The sequence below is a fragment of the Thermobia domestica genome, chromosome 11 (genome assembly GCF_964235325.1).
Source record: "Thermobia domestica chromosome 11, izTheDome1.hap1.1, whole genome shotgun sequence".
Classification (NCBI taxonomy): Eukaryota; Metazoa; Arthropoda; class Insecta; order Zygentoma; family Lepismatidae; genus Thermobia; species Thermobia domestica.
Window position 1 is genome coordinate 79,233,240 of NC_137464.1, and position 21,822 is coordinate 79,255,061.

Genomic DNA, 21,822 nt, shown 5'->3' on the forward strand with positions numbered 1-21,822 from the left:
ACCCCTACTATGAGTGATAACAATAATTAAGTTTTGTCTTTAAAAGAAATACTGACTATTATTTACAAAGATTCAAGCTAATTTTAATTTAAAAAGTTGTAATTTTTGGTCGAAAAGTAGCAGTAAGAATGATCACTAGTATACATCCTTTCTACATATACTCTTTTTAATAGATGTGTAGTGCTTCCGTAATTTGCATAATCTTTGTTGTTTTGTTTGTTCAGGTTACCAGCTCTTAGCTACTTTTTTTTCTGAAAGCGCATCACAAACTTCATGTGATGCTTCCTCATTTAAGGATTAATCATTCGTTCGCGCCTCTAACTAATAATAATAACTTAGATTTACTCAACTTCTTGTATTTTCCTCTCAACTCAGTAAAGTAAAAGCTATAGAGGGCAATATTTCCTGTTGTTGTTGTTGTTGTTGTTGTTAGTAGTAGTAGTAGTAGTAGTAGTAGTAGTAGTAGTAGTAGTAGTAGTAGTAGTAGTAGTAGTAGTAGTAGTAGTAGTAGTAGTAGTAGTAGTAGTAGTAGTAGTAGTAGTAGTAGTAGTAGTAGTAGTAGTAGTAGTAGTAGTAGTAGTAGTAGTAGTAGTAGTAGTAGTAGTAGTAGTAGTAGTAGTAGTAGTAGTAGTAGTAGTAGTAGTAGTAGTAGTAGTAGTAGTAGTAGTAGTAGTAGTAGTAGTAGTAGAAGAAGAAGAAGAAGAAGAGGGGCAATTGTAAGTTGGTGGATAAAGAATGATGTTTACGACATTCGATTATTTTCGCGTTTCTAATGAACAATTACCATGATATTACCCTTTCTATTACGTAGAATGCGTGCGGTGAAGTCAGTCAATTTCCAAGCTTGTGCAAATGTATGGGTTCAGAAATTTTAAAAATAAATACATAAAATAGAAGTTTTAAATTTAATTTCTGAACCCATACATTTACACAAACTTGAAAACTGGTGACTGACATTTTATAGATAATCAGCATATTGGAATTAGATATGATAAAACTCATTCTCACAGACAGTTCTGAAATCAGTTTGAGAATAAGTGCACAAAATTTTAGTACAATTCTACAAAGTAAACTGTTATAAACTATTACAACAATTCTTCGCAGTAGTGGTAAATGCACATGTGTACACACGTTCGAGGAAGAGTTTTAGTACACAAAGAATTAAGCGCCACTAAAACTACCTATTTTTTTCAAAGATATATATATTTTTTAAGATAAGTGATATTAAGCTTTAACTGGACTTAATATCTGTAAGTTGAATTAAGTGACAGAAAGTGTCTTTAAAATACTTAGAGCTGTTTTTATATTACAGGACATGGATCAAAAAGAATATTAATGGAATCGAAATGATATTTTTACTTATATCGTATATGCACATGATCATGGTCACATCGATGACAAATATGAAAACGGAACCCTACATAGGACCAGCATTTGGGTACAAGATAAAATTTTGATAAACTCACTGACGTTTACGAAACAGCCGAACATTCTTAATATGGATGTAAGCTTCCCTATGAACTACATCAATCAGTGGCTCCTATTTCTTAAACAGCTTTAAAAACTTTGCAAGCAGTAATTGTGCACGTACTGGAAAACGCAACTGGCTAAGTTTTCATTTTCAAAGGAGAATGTTTTACACATTACAACACTCATTTACATTGACAGTTTTTAAGATGAGACATAGCCTTTTTTTATTGCTGGCCACTGAGTTATAACATCTTCAGCAACTGATATCAAGGTCAACTATTACATATCAAGAAGAGTACAGCCTCAACTCCATGAAAAGATTATATAATTGCATATGTTCAGTTCTGATTGAAAAATAGTCATATTTAAACGTGTGATCTTTCTTACTAAAAAGTACGACAGCTTGATTCTACATAAAAAAATTGATTTTAGTTACACTTTAAAACAATTACTACAAATAAGAGTTCATTCGCTATAATTTCAATAATTGTTTCCTCTAAAAGACGGAAAGGTTGTAATCCAAGTCAATCTTTTAGAAATTGTTTCAAATTTCAAAGAAGGTTATCGTCTACTTAACTGGGTAATCGAATACATAAGCGTGCAATCGTACTGAAACTATGAAATCTTACAGTTTAAAAATGAATACTGTAAAGTAACCTTCAAACTTTTAACCTTTGTCATCGCTTGACATTTCATCATCATGTTACAACCCCTGGCTACGAAATAAACAACAAATATTTAATAAAATTTATAATTATACTGAAAAATGTGTTACTTATCTCACCAATGCAAATTAATGTAATTGTTGGTTAGTATTAGTTTGCAAATTAATGTAATTGTTGGTTAGTATTAGTTTATCACGTTAAAATGAATAGTAAAGTGTTTTCGCTTATGAAATGTAAATAAATGTAAATAAATATGATTGATAGGAATAAATGTAACAAATAGTTACGTGTGTGTAGGAAGAATAACTTCCCTCAACGTAAGGGCGATTTTCCAATCTTTCCTCAGAGTAAAAAATAAAACCTGACATTCCAAGACTTGTCACTATATCTGCATTTGTACAATTAACTTTGCTACAGTTCTAAATTTGTAATTAAGTGCCTGCTGACAAATACAAGATAAAGACTTGTAATTTATATTATTAAGACGCGAATAATTATTTACGCTTATTGTACATACGCTTGATTATTTAGGGGCCGCGGTGGCTCAGTGGTAGAGCGTTCACCTCTGGTGCTAGGGGTCTCGGGTTCAAACCCTGCTCCCGCCAAGTGAACTTTGTGGTGGACAAACACCGTGTGCGTGGGTTTTCTCGGGGTTCTCCCGTTTCCTCCCACTTTCTTCATTCCACCATTTCATTCATTACTCTTAATCACTGTCTCCTTTAGCCTAACCGGCATAACCGTGGGACGTAAAACTCAAAAAAATTCATTTTTTTTAATTTTTTTTTTAAAGTATACATACCTCGACACTGGAGAGCTCGGCTTCACTAGATGGGAAGTAGTTTAGTACTTTTCCATTCCTCTTATATGCAACACCCATTTTTACTTCAGAAAATACTTCCAGTATATCCAATTTCGTCAATGCAATCCTACAAAGAAGCGCATAAGCAAGCAATCAATACACTACATATTAACTGATGAATTTACTAATTGCTCCAGATAAGATTTTGATATTAATTTTGAAATTCTACATTTAAATGCATTATCCCAGCATTCCCTTGATAGAACTGGAAAATTTGTCAGAATTCACCTGTGTATAAAAGGTACCGTACTCATATGATTGTTTGGTGAATAATATCATCGAAGTCTTAAATATTAAAAAGAAAAATGATGTAAAGCAAATAAGGTATATATATAACATTGAGAAATTATTTGGGAAGAGCCCTCAGTGAAATAAGCAGAAAAGCAACTAGGTAAACAAAGTCAGCGCGACCATATCATCCTCAGGAGGTTACAAAGGACGCGGAACACCATTGAAAAAACCCACATGTTTCTTTGTTACATGAGAGAGAGATTTCAACAGGTCTTACTTGAGGGTGGTCTTTCGGTTGACCTGCTGGAAAAGAAAGCTATGTTGCACTTTTTTTACTCTTCTGTACCGAAAACTATTACTTAACATGTTGCTTAGTATTTACAGTTCTATATTTTAATATGTTGAGTTAGTTTAGAAGAACTACTCTAGTAGTTCTGTTACGTTACTAAAACTATTCTTATTATTGATACATATTAGCACGATTTATCTATTAATATAAGTTTAACAATGGCTACAACGCGTCCCATCGACACCATACTCCTACCGTTTATGGCTTGTTTGAGTGTTATTTATAACTGTGAATGGGGTAAATTTTCTGCTAGAGTACAAAGGAAGCCGGTTGGAGAATATCTAAACGTAACAAATAAATATAAATACTACTAAATATTTATTTAAAATATAAATGAATTGAGTTTGTTTCTTTTAAAAAAAAAGTTTGGAAGTCAAGAGGAATATTGTGTTGCAAATTATTTCCTAAGAGAGCAAGGATTCCATTGGCTAAAAGATATAATGCAAGATCGCAGAAATGTATACAAGACATTCGACATTCTTCAAGAGGTAATATATCTGGTACATTCAAAATACCAATGTGGCTGACTAGGATACTAATCTCCGGTTGCTCTGGTATCATATTTCCAAATATCTGTAAAGTGTTTTAAGTCACTGAATGAACCATTTGGAGACAACGTTCGAAGATAGTGTCTGATGAGCCTAGTGCATCCAGTTCTACGTATTATATGACGTTTAGCACCTGGTGCTATCTTTGAGAAGAATTACTTATTTTCGTTACATGAAATGTAATCCCTCTACTAACAGCACAGCATGATGTTTCAGGTAATGAGCGTCGTAGGCACCATCCTTGTGAAACACCGTTCGCTTGGCAGTCATACAGTCTTTTACATTTGCGGGCTTTTACTTCAATTTCTTTACATGTGAAGACTAATGATGCCATTCGTTTGATTCTGTGCAATGCAGGTTGGTGGGATCTAACTCACGCTACATCAATGTAATACTGAGACTAAGGAATACTCAACCTTTTCATAACGTTCCTAGTGAAGATTTACATTATCTTATCTTTGCCACTTCCGCATTTCGTTAACCTGTAATTGTTCGTGCCCTTTTTTGTGACAGCAGTACTCGCGCGGCGGTTCAATTGACCCCGAAATTGATATTTTTTTTTCAATATTTCTTTTTAAATAATTAAGACAATGTAGCATAACTCTATACATGTTTTTAAAAGTATTTGCTGCAATTAGACTTTTTGTACTCGTGTTGTAGACACCTGGGTCTTACCCCTTCTTTCTTTTTTTTCTTTCTTCTCTTTTTTTTCTCTTCTTGCTTGGTCCCCTTCAAGGCCCTCAACCTTCCTTATTCTTATTTCATGCGTTTCATCATTTTGGCATTACTGATACATTTACTGATACATTTGCCAATCACATGTCTGTCATGCGCTGGATTGCTTATCCACTGAACTATCAATTAATGTAACTATAAGTTATCATAAAGAGAACATGTAAATTTCCATCAAAAGGAACCACGTTAGCATCCAACCCAAATCGCATGACAGCTTCAAAGTTCAAGATAACTTCAGTAATTGCGAAGCAGAGAAGGAACTAGGACAATTACAAAAACTTGTATAAGTCAAGGATGTGCACTCAAAGCGGCCTACGTCACATCTTGGCAACCCTAACCCCCTATATAAACGCACTACACCTTTTATATTGGGTCAGTCTCTAGTAATCAGCTAAGGATTCCACTAGTTGGGGCCGCCGTCGCCGTTGCCGCCGCCGCCTCCACTGTCAATCTTCAGAATCAATACCAGCTGCCAGCATTACTCAGGTTGTATTGTTCACTTTTTTAATTCTAACTCTTTTGAACTGAACAAGTTTCGTCCTCTCCATTGCCACTTCAAATCCAAGATGTGTTCGCAGCCCGCTTTGGGACCTTTATAAGAAATGTAACTATTGAACAACTTTCCTAATTTACTCTATTCGTATTCCCTGGGAGAACTGTCGTAATTTAGACTTCAATAAACTAGTAGTAGCAGAGGACAATTGCTTTTTCAGTCATTTCAAAGAAAATTACTCGAATCCCTACTTCGAAGAGTTACCTGTAGCAGAGGCCGGACGCTCGGCACATCCTACCGACGCCCCTGCTACAACAAACCAAACTGGTGGCAGCGGTGGGATTTTCTTATTGAATTGGCTGAATTGGATAACATACAACCTTGCAAAATTAGGGGGTGTTAAGTAGGCGGGTCCGGTCGGGCGGCCCCCTCCATCTAAGTGTTGTAATTTATTGAACTTGTTGATTAGACTGAACCAGTAAGCTTGCAGTGACATACTATTCTAAAATCTACCGGCACTGGAAGAAACATTAGATCTCTATTCTAATTTTGCGAACACCCTATATATATATATGTGTGTGGCATATTTAATTCTCTATTAGAAGATCCCTTGAAGCAAGTCAGTGTTAAGTGTGGTGAAAAAATTTCAGTGTTTATTTCTTTTTTTAAAAAGAAAAAGTGTCTCTCTGAAAAAGGCAAAAATATTCAGTGATTTAATATTCAGTTAAATTCAAGTGATACAAAATATATAAAATTTATCTCCTTTGGCAACGTCCGCATTTCATCATATGTTATAGTGTGAGAAGATAATAAACAAGAAGCAAAAGGTCAATCTCAAAGTGCGAACACTAGATAAGAGTCACACTTATTTTTTTCTTTTATCATTGAATTCTCGCCAACTTATCGGCAAAGGTCAAGCTAGTTCACCTTTGACTTTTGTGATCTGGCAATTAAAGATAAATTAATTCTTGGCAAATTAATTTTTAGAAAATTATTTTATAGTTAGTTTAGATTCTCACGGAGAGGAGTGGATCTTGTTTTAGCTGTAAGTAACAAACATTTCTTGCATGCAATTTTGTTTAATATAAGTAAATTAATACAGTGGTGTAATTTTAGTGAATTATATATCCGCGTGGCGATCCTCGCCTGAAATTTCATTGCATAAATTTTGGTGTGTATATTTGTGATCTTTTAATTAAAAATGTCAGACGCTAGTGATTCAGACAATGAAATAGATCAGTATTGTACAATTTCGGAAGCTCTTAAATTGATTCCTGAGGCATTTTCAGGTGATAAAAAGAAACTAAAGGAATTTCTTGAAAATGTAGATGCCGCTTTTTCCTTAGTAGCCCCTAATCAGCATACAAAACTTTTGAAATTTATAAAAGCGCGTATAACGGGCGACGCTAAGGCCAAGATTTTAGTTAGAGCAACCGCTGAGACATGGACTGACGTGAAACGCATCCTAGAAGAAAATTATTCAGTTAGGAGGACTCTTGATTTTCATGCCTGTCAGCTTTTTAATGCTCGACAAGGCCCAAATGAAGGCACTGCTGCCTGGGGGTCACGAGTTGACACCCTTCAATCAGAACTAAAGGAAAGCGCTAGTCGCGTGTGTTCTGACGAAGAATTAGTAGGAGCCATATCCCTTATTGAGCACTTAGCTAAAGCAAGTTTTATACAGGGTTTAGCAAACGAGCGTATTCAAACTATAGTTAGAAGTAAGAGTAATGACCAAACAAATTTGGGTAAGGCAGTGGAAATTGCCTTGGAAGAGGAAAGCAACCTTCTGTCCCAAAGAGAAAAACATAGAGAGGCCTCAGTTCGATCTTCAAATTTAAAGAGAAAACCTTCTTCTTCCAAGCCACCTTCCACTATAGTCTGTACTAATTGCAATAGAAGAGGGCATTTGGCGCAAACCTGCTTTTTTAAAAAGAAGCCGGCCCAAATTAAAGCTGTTTCCGCGGAAGCGTTTAAAGGGAATAAACCTAGCAAAAAGGGTAGGCGCAACCCTTCAGGAGTTCCACGGACAGGCAACCAGCCGTCGAACTTAAAAATAGGGCAAGAGCGATGCTCATGTCCGCGTTGCAACGCACATATGCATAGTACTTGTGTATGCGCACAGTGCACTCATAGGAATCGTAACGCCGCAATACCGCACATTCAGTGCAACAATGCCAGCCAGAGTGCACCTGGCTGCAGTGTGCATCCCAGTTTTTGTCCGGACATAGGAAATTTACATATAACCTCTAGAGTGGACGCAAGTACAAATCAGGAAAACATTTAACTGTGGAACCAGAGATGCAACCGCTTGGTCCCACAACGTGTAAAGGTTGCACAAAATTTCAAGATCACTCCTGGGACTCAGACTTGGGTAAGATGAACAAGAACATACAAAATTATTTAGAAATCTATATTAAGGAGCTAGGCACAGTAGTAGCCCTTTTACCGGATACAGGAGCCCAAATTTCCCTCCTCAAAGCACAAGCCCTGCCTTCCGACTTACTAGAGTTAGCTAAACAAAATCGAGTGACCAATATCCAAGGGTTAGACGGAACAGTTCACAACACTTTAGGTTGTCTCACCCTTACGCTGCACCTAGATTCACAAGATTTTAACCATAAATTTCATATTATATCAGATCAACTTAATATCACTCCACCTTGTGTAGGAATATTAGGTATGGATTTTTTCGCAAATAATGGTTGCAGTATATCCTATTTAAAACACGAACAACCTCTAAGTAGTACAAAGGTAAAATTAACGGTACCAGCCAGAAGTGAATATCTTGCAGTTTTGCCCACTTCAAGCCAAGGTACCTGCATAATTCCAAAAAAGATATTAACTACTAATCTGTACTTAGGAGAAGCTCTTACTCATGCAACAGACAACAAGTTTGTGGCCTGTTTGCTAAATACTGATGAGAAAGATATAACAATAGAACTTGAGCCTATACAATTAGAACCTATTAGTGAATTAGCTTCTACTATTCATACACTAAATCAACATTTTGTAAATTCGCAAAAAACAAACGTAGCAACCCAAAATAGAAAACAAATTTTAAAACAAGAATTAAGACTAGATCATTTGAGCGCAGCTGAAAAAGAATCATTAATACACTTATTGGAAAAGTATACTGATATTTTCTTCTTACCTGGCGATAAGCTTACTACTACTCCCACCATTGAACACGCAATTCGGTTATTACCAGAGCATGAACACACGGTAATAACACAAAAAAACTATAGGTTACCCGAAGTACATAAGGAAGAAATTAGAAAACAGATAAAAGAACTTTTGGATCAGGACATTATTCAACCAAGTCGAAGCCCTTGGAATTTCCCCTTATTGGTCATTCCCAAAAAACTAGACGCAAGTGGTAAACCCCGTTTTAGGGTGGTGGCGGACCTCCGCAAGTTGAACGCCATTACGGTGGGGGACAGCTACCCTCTTCCTAATATCGTAGAGATATTAGAACAGGTAGGGAACGCAAAATATTTCTCCACAATTGACCTAGCCCAAGGCTATCTACAAGTAAATTTGCGTGAAGAAGACAGACCCAAAACTGCGTTTACCACGGCTGACAATCATTACGAATTTAGACGTATGATATTTGGACTAAAGGGTGGACCTTCAACCTTCCAGACTTACCAATACGGTGTTGGCGGGCCTGCAGGGCCTGAAATGTTATGTTTATTTAGATGATATTATAGTACATTCTCATGACCTTTTCTCCCACCTGTCGCGACTTAGAGAGGTATTTGATAGATTAAGAGAACATAACCTCAAAATTCAACCCTCTAAATCCGAATTTTCGAAATCCGAAGTAGTATATTTAGGCCATATCTTATCAGAAAAAGGCGTACGACCCGATCCACGATTAATTGAGAAAATTACAGAGTATCCAGTACCAAAAACAACAAAACAAGTTCAGCGTTTCCTTGGTTTATGTACCTTTTACCATCGTTATATAGAAAATTTTAGTCACATAGCCAAACCCTTACATGAATTAACCAGAAAAGGAAAAGCTTTCAAATGGAACGAATCCGAACAACAAGCTTTTGAAACACTTAAACAAAAGCTTACGTCATATCCGGTTCTTAGATATCCTGATTTCACTAAACCATTTTTTTTGAGTACCGATGCAAGTTCAGTAGCCCTTGGAGCTACCCTTGCGCAGGGCGAACCCGGACAAGAATATCCTATTGCATATGCATCGCGAGTTTTAAATTCAGCAGAACGTAGGTACAGTACAACAGAAAAAGAATGCTTGGCTATAGTTTGGGCTTGTAGAACCTTTCGGCCATATATCTTAGGTAGAAAATTTACAATCTTTAGTGATCATAAACCTCTCTCTTGGATCTTCAATGTCAAAGATCCCAGTTCGAGATTATTGAAATGGAGACTTAAACTTGAGGAATTTGACTATGAAATTAAATACCGCCCTGGAAAGCAAAACCTGCCGGCAGACGCGCTCAGCCGAGCTTACACAGTACAACAATTAAACGTAGATGAAACTAATGAACCAGAGACAGAGACCTTGACGGAACAACTTAAATTACAAATTTTGAAGGAATTTCATAGCATCCCAATTGCAGGACATCAAGGACGAGATCGTACCTTACGTAAAATTAAACAACACTTACTACTAAATAACTATTCGCTAAATGAGTGGCCTACCTTACGAACCGATGTAGAACAATACATCAAAAAATGTGAATTATGTCAGAAAAACAAAGTAACACATAATAAAACAAAAATGCCTTTAGTAGTAACTGACACTCCACTCAAACCCTTTGACAAGTGTCTCATGGATATAGTAGGGCCCCTTACCCCTACACACAATCAAAATAAATACGTACTAACCTTTCAGGATGACCTTACGAAATTTATAGTAGCGATACCCATAGCACAGCAGGATGCTGATACTATCAGTAGAACATTTGTAGAAAATATTGTATTACGTTACGGCATACCTTCCGTGTTATTTACGGACAGAGGAAGTAGTTTTATTAGTGATCTATTCCGAAGGGTTTGTAAACTCTTACGCATAGAAAGAATATATTCCACAGCGTATCATCCTCAATCCCATGGATCAATAGAAAAAATGCATCAGAGCTTAGTTGCCATACTTCGGCATTATGTCTCTGAGACACAGACAGATTGGGACACTTGGCTACCATACGCAGTATTTGCATTAAATACATCTCCGCATACAACCACTACGTTTTCCCCCTCACGAACTGTTGTTCGGAAGACCTCCTTCTATTCCCGGTGTTCTACAGCAAAAACCGATAGAACAAAATTACAATTACGACGATTACGTTAAGGTTCTGAAAGACAAAATGCAGACAATGTATGACATAGCTAGACGTAACCTAAGACAATTTAAAGAGAAAAGTAAGGAGCATTACGACAAAACAGTTACTAAACCCTTGTTTGCACCTGGAGATTTAGTATTACTTTATGACGACACGGTTCGACGTGGACGATCGAGTAAATTATCCTCCTATTGGATAGGCCCTTACAAATTAATTAGAATGGACGGAGTTAACTGCATAATACAGACCAAACGCAATACTACCCTTAAGGTTCATGCAAATAGACTGAAACATTACTACTAGACAGTATATCGACACTAGACTGTAACGACCTTCTAGAATATGGTATTTTTTGTTTATTTACAGATTGTCAGTATGTTCTTGTTGATATTCTTAAGTATGGGTCTCGTCACACCTGTGACAATTGCGATTCAAGCGAGAATGGAGCGTTTCCAAGACAGTCCTGGCTTGTAATACGAATACCAAGGATTAACCCAACTTTACAACACTGAATGGAAACTTGTAACCTATGTAAATATATCTCGGTTAGATTTAAATTTCCAAAAGGTTTTTCAATATATTCAATCTACTCAATATTTATGTCAACATAAATTGGTAAGAAACAACAAAACTAGTTGTACCACTACTTTAGAAAATGGGATAAATCAAAAATTAAAATTCATTCGTGAATCACAAATGTTAATTAGGCAAATAACCGAAGCTAAAACAACAGAGCGTACAAAGCGAGGCTTTTTCAATTTTATTGGAACATTAAGCAAGACCCTGTTCGGAACACTGGATGCAGAGGATGCCGAATACTACACTAGTCAAATAAACAAGCTGGAACAAGAACAAATAGATTTTTTAAAATTAGCTAAAGGACAAATGTTAGTAGTTAAGAGTACATTACAAACTATCAATGGGACTATTTCGGTAGTAGAAGAAAATGAAAAACAATTGAACCAATCAATTCACTACCTCATTGATGAGTTAAATAAACGGGATAAACGAATCACTCATGCCTATCTCACATTGGAGATGCGTGTGCTTTTAAACGAAAATATCCAAAAGATCGATAAACTTTTAAGAGACCTTAGACAAGATTATGAAATGATACTCCAGGCTATAATAAATGCGCAGAAGGGTATTCTTCAGCCTCATATTATTAGTCCTGGACAGGTATTCGCCCATTTCCAGGCATCCGCACCCAGTCTTCCTCAAGGTCTTACGCTCCCCTTTGCTCCTACAATTTCATATGGGTATTTACTTCAAAAGGTAATGACATTGAATGTATTTATATATAATAATGTCCTAGGATATGTAATAAGCTTACCACTTGTAGAACATTTAAAATTTGATACTTATAAATTGTTACCTCTTCCGATTAAGATTACAAATTCAACTTCTCGATTTCTTTTTATTCAACCAGAAAAGAAATTTCTAATTGTTGATATAACAAAACAATATTATGCTAAATTAGATGTGAGTAGTTTTACCTCTTGTAAACAATTAAATAGTGAATGGTACATATGTAAACAAACATTTCCTATTTTATCAACACACGTTCATGATGAATGTGAAATTAAATTATTACAGTATGTAAGAGATATACCATCGGATTGTAATCGCCGCATTGCGGTGTTAGAACAAACCTTATGGACTCAATTAAAGAATAATCAATGGCTGTTTGTAGCGCCACAACCAGAAAAATTAACCATACTTTGTTCACATCAGGAACCTTATGATCTCATTATTACAGGTATAGGTAAAATTACTCTTAATCCAAATTGCAAAGGATATGGATTACGAACATTGATACAATCTCATAGCACTTATCAGGTAAATGCAACAAACAAAAATCTTATTCCCAAATTAAATATTTCATTTGACTGTTGCGAAATACATGGTGAAACATTCTCCATTGATGAAATCTCTTTAAATATTCCATTAAAGCATGTAATAAACAATCTAGATGATCTTAAATTAGCTTCGCATAAAATCGATGATATAGATAATGCAATAACTGAACAAGAGTGGAAACTATATCATTCCAAACGCATTTCACAATTATCAATTTATGCATATATTGGTGCAATTATTATACTTTTATTGGTATTGTTATATTGTTGTAAAAGAAGCCAATGTCTTAAATGGATTTCGAAAACTTGTACGGATGATAACTGTATGAAATCAATTTGCTTCAAACCGACTATTATTAATAAAATTCGTTCTAGTAAGGCAAGTTATGATCTGGCCTCGGTAAAAATGTCTGAACTAACACATAGTCAAACTAGCTTACATGAACTAGAGGAGTTGCCTTCTGTTAAGACAAAAAAACGTGGACCGACCCTGAAAAGTCGTTAACTCTGTACAATTTGTTATATATACTACAATACTTGGTTATAATGATCCACTTCTCTCCAATTCAAATTACAATAACCTGGTAATAGTGACCACGCTTAATCACTTAAATATTTTTTGTGTGTTTGTATGAACATCGTATGGGCAGCATCACCTGTAGGTGCCCTCTTATCTTCAGCTTTGCATCATGGACTAGTTTCTTCTTTCGCTTTTCTATTACTGGAGTGATGGATCGCTCCCCCTCTCTTTTTTAGGAGGGAGGTGTTGTAGACACCTGGGTCTTACCCCTTCTTTCTTTTTTTTCTTTCTTCTCTTTTTTTTCTCTTCTTGCTTGGTCCCCTTCAAGGCCCTCAACCTTCCTTATTCTTATTTCATGCGTTTCATCATTTTGGCATTACTGATACATTTGCCAATCACATGTCTGTCATGCGCTGGATTGCTTATCCACTGAACTATCAATTAATGTAACTATAAGTTATCATAAAGGGAACATGTAAATTTCCATCAAAAGGAACCACGTTAGCATCCAACCCAAATCGCATGACAGCTTCAAAGTTCAAGATAACTTCAGTAATTGCGAAGCAGAGAAGGAACTAGGACAATTACAAAAACTTGTATAAGTCAAGGATGTGCACTCAAAGCGGCCTACGTCACATCTTGGCAACCCTAACCCCCTATATAAACGCACTACACCTTTTATATTGGGTCAGTCTCTAGTAATCAGCTAAGGATTCCACTAGTTGGGGCCGCCGTCGCCGTTGCCGCCGCCGCCTCCACTGTCAATCTTCAGAATCAATACCAGCTGCCAGCATTACTCAGGTTGTATTGTTCACTTTTTTAATTCTAACTCTTTTGAACTGAACAAGTTTCGTCCTCTCCATTGCCACTTCAAATCCAAGATGTGTTCGCAGCCCGCTTTGGGACCTTTATAAGAAATGTAACTATTGAACAACTTTCCTAATTTACTCTATTCGTATTCCCTGGGAGAACTGTCGTAATTTAGACTTCAATAAACTAGTAGTAGCAGAGGACAATTGCTTTTTCAGTCATTTCAAAGAAAATTACTCGAATCCCTACTTCGAAGAGTTACCTGTAGCAGAGGCCGGACGCTCGGCACATCCTACCGACGCCCCTGCTACAACACTCGTTTTGAGACATTTTGTTATATTTTTTTCATCAGGACTTCTGGCTAGCAACACAACATCTACCTGTTTAGGGATCTGTGTACATCCCGCGCGAGTACTTAAGTTTTCAGATAGTACAGTACCCTTTTCGTCGATACTTCACGCATGCCCAAGTCCTTCATTAGCATCTGATACACAGCTGACGGAAAAATTTTTAACACTATTCTTAATTCTTCTCATGTCTATTGACAGTTATGTTGCAGGAAAGCGGTAGTACATCATTCATATTATATGGTTCTCGCTGTACGCAGAAGCCCTCCGCCGTTTTGCTTGGCGATTTCTTCATGACCATCTTTAAATGCCTTGACCCAGAGGTGAGAGCTCTGAGTTACAGTATCCTTTGCATCTGCACCGTGTTGCCAGTTCAAGAAAAATAACCTTCATTAATTATTAGTCTCTCATATGTAATAAATTCTGATACGAACATCAAACAAGAGTACACAACAGAACAATATGGAGTAGCTAAGGAAGAATTCGGATGTAGGAAGGGGAAAAGCATCAGATATGTAATTCGCTTGTTCCAAGTGATCAGTGAAAACGTTTTAGAGTAAGAAGAAGGAAATGTAATATTTGTTGACTTAAAAAAGGCTGCGATGAAATGAGTCAAACTTTTATATTAAGCAACGAGTAAGAGTTAACATAGAAGGAAACATGGTAGGGAGAAATTGAATTGGATAAGAGATCCTTTAACAACTCTGTTCAATGTATTTTTGAAAAAGGCCATAAAGAAAGATTTGATTTAATAACATGTTATTTGTGTAGGAAGTAAAAAGGATACATGCACTCGCTTTGCAAGTGACATTTGCTCTTGGAATCTTCGCAATCTAAATCGAAAACAAAATTGACTTGAAAATTAGCATGACATTATGAGGAATATAAATAAATATAACAAAGGTAAAAGCAATTGTCAATGAAACTAAGACATCTGTTACAGCTACAATCACGGGAAAGAGAGACTCATCCAATGTACTGTAGAAAGCACTATACCGTACGCAGCATTCGCGAACATTACGAAAAATGACTAAAAGGTGTGTGTGTGTGAGGGGGGGGGGGGGGAGGGTGAGTTGGAAAAATAATGAACCTGAATGAGCATAATATGATTAATTACGCCAGATTATTTTAAGTTTTACGCATACATACACTTAACATATGCTGCAGTGTTAAAGGTTTCGATGAACTTCGTCACGAACATTTGACATATGCCATGGAATGCTATTTGGATGTCTTTACTGTTCCTCACTAAGCCTCTTTTTATTTCCGAACAGCTTCAATACAAAATAAAATAAATAAATCTATCTAACTATCTATCTATCTAATTAACTAATTAACTACAGAAATAAATAAAGAAAGAAATAAATAAATAAAGAAAGAAATAAATAAATAAATAAAGAAATAAATAAATAAAGAAAGAAATAAAGAAAGAAAGAAATAAAGAAAGAAAGAAATAAAGAAAGAAAGAAAGAAAGAAAGAAAGAAAGAAAGAAAAAAAGTCAGTTTATTCAGTGCGTCAGTAGTCTACGTAAGTATTCTATATCAATGAAAGCAACGAAATTCGTCGCTATTTTCTATCAATTATTCACTTCTGCATCAGGTATATTCAAATCTAACTTTCATACATCCTACACTACAGTAGATATTGGACGAAATAATGGAAACTCTTGTCAAAACTACGACTTATTTTCCTGTGCCTGTTAACACTGACCACTGCGTAATCTCTTGTTCCTTGCAGGTAGTATGGACTGTGCATTACTAGTCGAATGAGGAAGTGCGCTTGTGGGCATTGTACAGGTGTTGTGAGTAACTAGTATGTCTGATCTGATGGAGTTTTCTGTGCAAGGTACAAACTATTTCCAGGTGGTAAGAATGCCATATTCCAGGATGATGCCCAATTTACACTGTTAGCCCTGTTCAAGAGTGGTTTCAAAATCATGCTGACAAGAACGCCGATTTCTCCTGTAACTATGGGGGAGCATTCAGATGTGTGTTTGATTTCAGACAAAGGTCTAAGAAGGCATATTATGAGGATTTTAAGACAAATTGAATTCAAATTATGCCAAATATTGTATATTCATAAGAAATATATATCCCTAAAAATGCATGGGGGGCCCATAAGTACTGAGGACCCCACAGGATCGGCGCTCTTGCATGCTGATGAGGTTCAACATCTTCCCTGGTCCGTATAGTCCCCAGCCCTGAATGTCATCGAGCCTCTACGGGCTGTTTCGGCCTCAGTTTTCACTTTGTCTCTAAGCTGACAAAGTAGAGCTGTACTGCAAGAATGACTTGATCCACCACTATTCACAACCTATATCGGTCTGTTCCGTCTAAAACTGTACTGCGTGCTAAAGGTGGATCAACACCGTATTAATACACGAACTTACTTGTACATTTTTCCATTATCTTGTCCAATACTTATATGTTTATTTGTTGAAGTTCAGCGTCCTTTTTCAGTAACGAGGTTATATGAGACGAGGAAATCATCGTAATGCATTTAATGCGCTCGCACTGGGAATCGAACAAGGAACCGTGTGTACTCAAGGAGCGCTCGCTATCAATTAGATCAACGGGGAGGGCACAGATGCGACTTTAATGCAAAGCTCCGTTCCTATTATTTGCCTCATTTAATTGTCAATTCAGAACTCTATTTATACTTCTTAAAAACAGGGATTTAAATGTCTAGTAGTTTTTACTGTATTCAGATGATAACGTTTCGACATTACACAACAACTGAACTTACGCAGTATATCCATTGACCATCGACGTATACTGAAGTAAAGGAATGTCTAACCATCCACAACGTCTTTTCCTTTTCGTCGTTACACCAATTTCATGGCCTCTACTTTGCAGCAGATCACCTATATCCTGAAACAAAATACTCATATTAAATTACATTGCCATGAAACAAAAAATAAACAAACATTTTTGTAACTACTTGGTATGAGAGGAAAAAAAATACCCTCTGCTTTGGGCCAGTTTCGCAATCTATTCACAATACGAATGACTATGTAAAGAAGCAAATCTGACTGAAGCAACGTTACAGACTTGTTAGCATAACATACCAGTTTAATACTATTTCTTTGCGGTATTGCGATTTTAGGTCTTGCTTTAAGACATACCTAAATATGATAAAACTTGTATAGGGTGTCTACTAAATGTTTGTTTTTAAATTCGAGGTTTTCCCAGGTCTATTTATATTATTTTCCATTTTTTTTTTCCCGAAGAAAAGTGGCTGTTCTTAATAACCCCTACCAGAAGACCAATTGTAGTAATTATCAAAAGCAAGCAGAACTTTCACCATTAATTGCCGTATGATTCATATGCATTAGTAGTAGTAGTTTTTTTTTTTTTTTTTTTTTTTTTTTTAATTTTAACATGAGGGACTCTAAAATTACTAAACTCTATGCACATATTAATTTATATGATTACATGTTACTGCATTTCCTTTTTGAATGGGAATAGTAGTGGTCGAAAGGAAGGAGTAAACTGTTTATCTTGTATTTTACGAGGAGTTATAGCTCTACAGATCGAGATATAAAGGAATTAATCTTGCAGGTAAAAGTTGTAGGTCTAAAGTTTGATGTTTCAGATGATTTTCTTTTCTCTGTATCGACAAATATTTAAGGCAGGAATAATAAGAATTGTACTATTGATCACTCACACTCTAATTTTCCATCTACCTAGTGGAACAGAACGTAAGAGGAAACGCCTGTGTTCCTGAGGCTGTAATGACGTCTACCCTTCTGGATGGAAATTCCTTGAATAAATACTACAGTGTTTTCAAGAACTCAGTTATTTTCCAACCAGCTATGAGCTATGGTGACCGTAGTGTTGAAGCTTCAACAACAATATTAACAAACATATTCCGTTTCAGAGCTGTGGACTATCACCATATTCTCTATACAAAGGTCTTCAAATCGCTGAGAACTTTCAAATTAACATTAGGGCTATCAAGAGAAACGTGAATTAACTTAGAATAATCAGACGCTTCCTTGAAAACGTGTTCAAAATGTATTTAACAAATCCTGCGCAGAAATGATCAAGGAATACTACCTTAAATGTCGCATCGACATTTTATTTATTTATTTTCACTGCTCAGAAACGAGCAATTACGTTCATCTGAGAGATACTCTTTAGGCTTTCATCTAGAGACATTGTCAAGTAGTTACATTAGCGTGGATCATAAAGTAATGTCTGCCGGACCCAATCCAAAAGGGGTAACAAAAGTTTTGTTTTTGCCTAATTGAATTTTTTAAAAGCAATTTCACAATCAGGAAACATTATAAGTAACAATTCGACAGCACTAGCTTGACTTCTGGCAGATGAATCAGTTGTAATCTTATTTGAGGTCTGAATTATTTCAGCTTTCGTCATTTGATCTTTATGTACTTGTTCAACACACTAGTTTCAGCTGGGCTAGTAGCATTGTCACTCTTTTCCGTTAAAACGGGTTCAGATTATGATGTGCCAGCCACCTGTTCCGTAGACGCAGATTATTTGTTATTAGCATTACACGAAAAACTGTAAACCGCGAACTCCCACACTGCATTAACAGCTATTTTCTTTTCTTTTTTCTTATGAGATTTCAACGAGCAAGCTCTCATATTTGGAACATCAAATTCAGTTTTACATAGTCTCTATTTTGCCTTAGCGGCCATGGTGTTTCCACGATTCTCGAAATGTAGTCTTGCTTTTCCCAATTTTAAAATCTAGGAAATCAAATATTGATATCACTATACTTTTATCAATATATGTAAATCAAAATGAGAAAAGGCAGCCTATAATACATGAGTTCTACCTGTAACGAAAAGTATGTTTCAAACTGCCACATAGAATATCGATAGAAACTCCACCTGAAAACTTTCTAGGTCTGCGGGAACTCTGAGAAAGAGTAAATAAATAAATAAATAAATAATAAAAGTAACTCTGTTACAATCAAGTGCAAGCAATGACACTCAGTTCAGGTTGCCATCCTCGTACTAACAAAACGTAAGCCCCTGTAATCATATGTAATGAAGATGGTAGCATTTAGAAAGATCAAAGTTTTTGGTTAAATTCCAGGTTTTTCAGGTAGTAAACACCCTATTGTACAACCATAAAACAGAACTAGAGTAACATCTATTTAAACAACAGTACACTAGATTGGAAGCTATTTAGATATAGGCAGGCTCTTCAAAATGTAGGTGTTGACCACGGCTGGAGGGAGGGGATCTACATACGCTCCTGGGTCATAGCCACGTGAGAGGCATCATTGTGTCGTCCGGGATACAGTTCTGGGGTTTTGTTATTATTAGAGGCTATTTTTTTCCTCCAAGCCTTCGACTCGCTGTATACTGTTATACAATGATTATCTCTTAACCGATATGTAGGTCTAACTTGCGGTTACACAAACATTAATGCTCAAATCTAAATATGCTTGCAATTACATCATGATAATTTTAATTTTGCGAATTGTCTGCACGCTAGTGCCATCTACTGGCTTCAGGCAATCACTCAATGACATTTATTAAAGGGACCTAACTATTAGGAGCACTCAGACATTTCCCTCTTATTAGCTACTAGTTGAAATGCCAGTTCTTCGCACGGGAAGAATAAGGCTTAAGCAAAATATTCGCATGGGAAGAATAAGGCTTATGCAAAATATTTTAAGATAAAGAAATGTATGAAATAAATAACAAAAAGAGCACCTTTATTCTCTCGTTCTATCATCATAAGAAACTTGTATTGTTGATTACATATGGGCAAGGTACTCTTAGAAATACCCAGAACCGTGCGTAAATAATTTTGCCTATCTTCCCCTCAACCCGAAAAAAGGGGCTTTGCACGCAAATTAAGACTGGTGAAGATATATTTGAGTATGAAATTTGGTAGCTCTAGGTGACTCCTTAATAGGTAACTTATTACTATAGATTAGTTTTAGAAACAAGTTTTAAACCCATTTCTCAGCTTAGTTTCATTGACTTGACAACGAAAAATTAAGGAAGTACCTGTAGTACAAACAAATATACGAATCCCGCTCAGGATGTTGTAATTCAATAGTTGGAAATGGGTGACGACCAGGAATCGAACCCGAATCTCCTAGTATTCAGACCATATGAACTGTACTACAACTCACTGTCTATATTAATAAATATCTATGAGGTGGTATCAAAAAGTTTCGAGACTAAAGTACTTTCAAAACTAGAAACAAATTGACAGCTCAAAAACACGTGCAATTTGGTTTGAAGGGACTCTACGTCACAGTTATTGTGGTCATTCAGCGAGGGCCGAATCATAAATGTCATTTTAGCAACAGTGGGTGGAGCGTTTCCTTGGCAACAGACCTTAATATTCCAATGTTGTCGCTAGTAAACACGTGTTTTCAGAAGGAAACTCTAAAATAGCTTCTTCCCCCCTTCCCAAATGCACAAACTGAGACGACAATCATACACTTTCATTCAACCAAACCAATATTTAGAGATTTTCCTTTTCGTTAAGATTCTCAGGACAGTTACAGCTGACGACTTACGAGGATGCGCACGAAGTGGCAACAGCGTATCACGTGCTTTTCCAAACGTCAATTTGTTTCTAGTTTTGAAAGCACTTTAATTCTTTAACATGTCAACAGATAGCAGGGCAAGGCTGCACGCACAGGCACAGGGAGTACTAACCATCATAAGTTAGTGTGTCACGAGACATCATCTTGTGTACATCGAGAGCTGTGCAGCTGGTGCTATTCTGACCACGTGCGTTGTGTGCGTTAAGTCTGCGATTTCATCATGGCCAACAAGTTAGAACAATGAGCGAACGTGAAATTCTGTGTGAAATCGGGCAAATCCGCCACAGAGATGCTTGACATGATTCGGCAAATGTACGGCGATGCTGCAATGAATCGTTCGAGGTGTTTTGAGTAGTACGCGCGCTTCACGAGCGGAAGAACATCACTGGAAGACAAGAGATCAGGACGACCTTCAGCGAGCACAACACCCAAAAATGTCAAAACCATTCGGCAACTTGTGCATGAGGATCGTCGGAGAACAATCCACAACATTGTTGCCATTGTCGGTGTGTCATACGGAACAGTGCAGGCAATCCTCATGTGTGATTTGAACATGCACCGTGTTGCTGCCAAGTTCATCCCTAGGCTCGTGATCTAGGAACAGAAGGAACATCGCGTCAAAATCTGATGAACACTCAGTTACCATGCCATGGATGACCCGCCCTTCATGTCGAGAATCATCACCGGTGACGGAGGGTACGACTCTGAGAATCTTCACAGTGCAAGGGCCCGTTATCTCCAGGATCAAAAAAGGGAAGAAAGATCCGCAGCTCGATCAAGTGCATGTTTATCGTCTTTTTGGATATTTGCGGTATTGTGCATCACGAATTAGTCCCCAAGGGTCGATAGCAAGTTCTACTGCCGAGTTTTAAAGCATCTGAGGGAGGACATTTGGCGAAAGCAATCTCATTTGTAGACGCGAAAAACTGGCTACTCAACGACAACAATGCACCTTGTTACCGTGCTCTCCACACAAGTTTCTCACCAGAACTTCCGCACCCATTCTACTTGCCAGATTTGGCTCCTACGGACTTCGTCATCTTCCTGAAACTGAAGAGCTCAAAGGTCACC

At 36.7% G+C, this 21,822-nt stretch overlaps 2 protein-coding genes across 2 annotated transcripts in view; one reads left to right on the forward strand and one right to left on the reverse strand.

The window, feature by feature from the left end:
• The window catches only part of Adss (adenylosuccinate synthetase), a 111,841-nt gene that overhangs the window by 14,358 nt on the left and 75,661 nt on the right, over positions 1 to 21,822 (reverse strand). The window contains exons 7-8 of the mRNA XM_081730654.1: positions 16,954 to 17,078; positions 2,935 to 3,061 (exon numbers count right to left, since the gene is read on the reverse strand). Coding sequence (XP_081586780.1) covers positions 2,935 to 3,061; positions 16,954 to 17,078 — 252 coding nt within the window. The remainder of the gene's footprint in view (positions 1 to 2,934; positions 3,062 to 16,953; positions 17,079 to 21,822) is intronic.
• Positions 6,371 to 21,822, forward strand: part of LOC145664209 (cyclin-A2-like) — a 246,270-nt gene continuing 230,818 nt past the window's right edge. The window contains exon 1 of the mRNA XM_081730658.1: positions 6,371 to 6,395. The gene's annotated coding sequence lies outside the window, so the exon portion shown is untranslated. The remainder of the gene's footprint in view (positions 6,396 to 21,822) is intronic.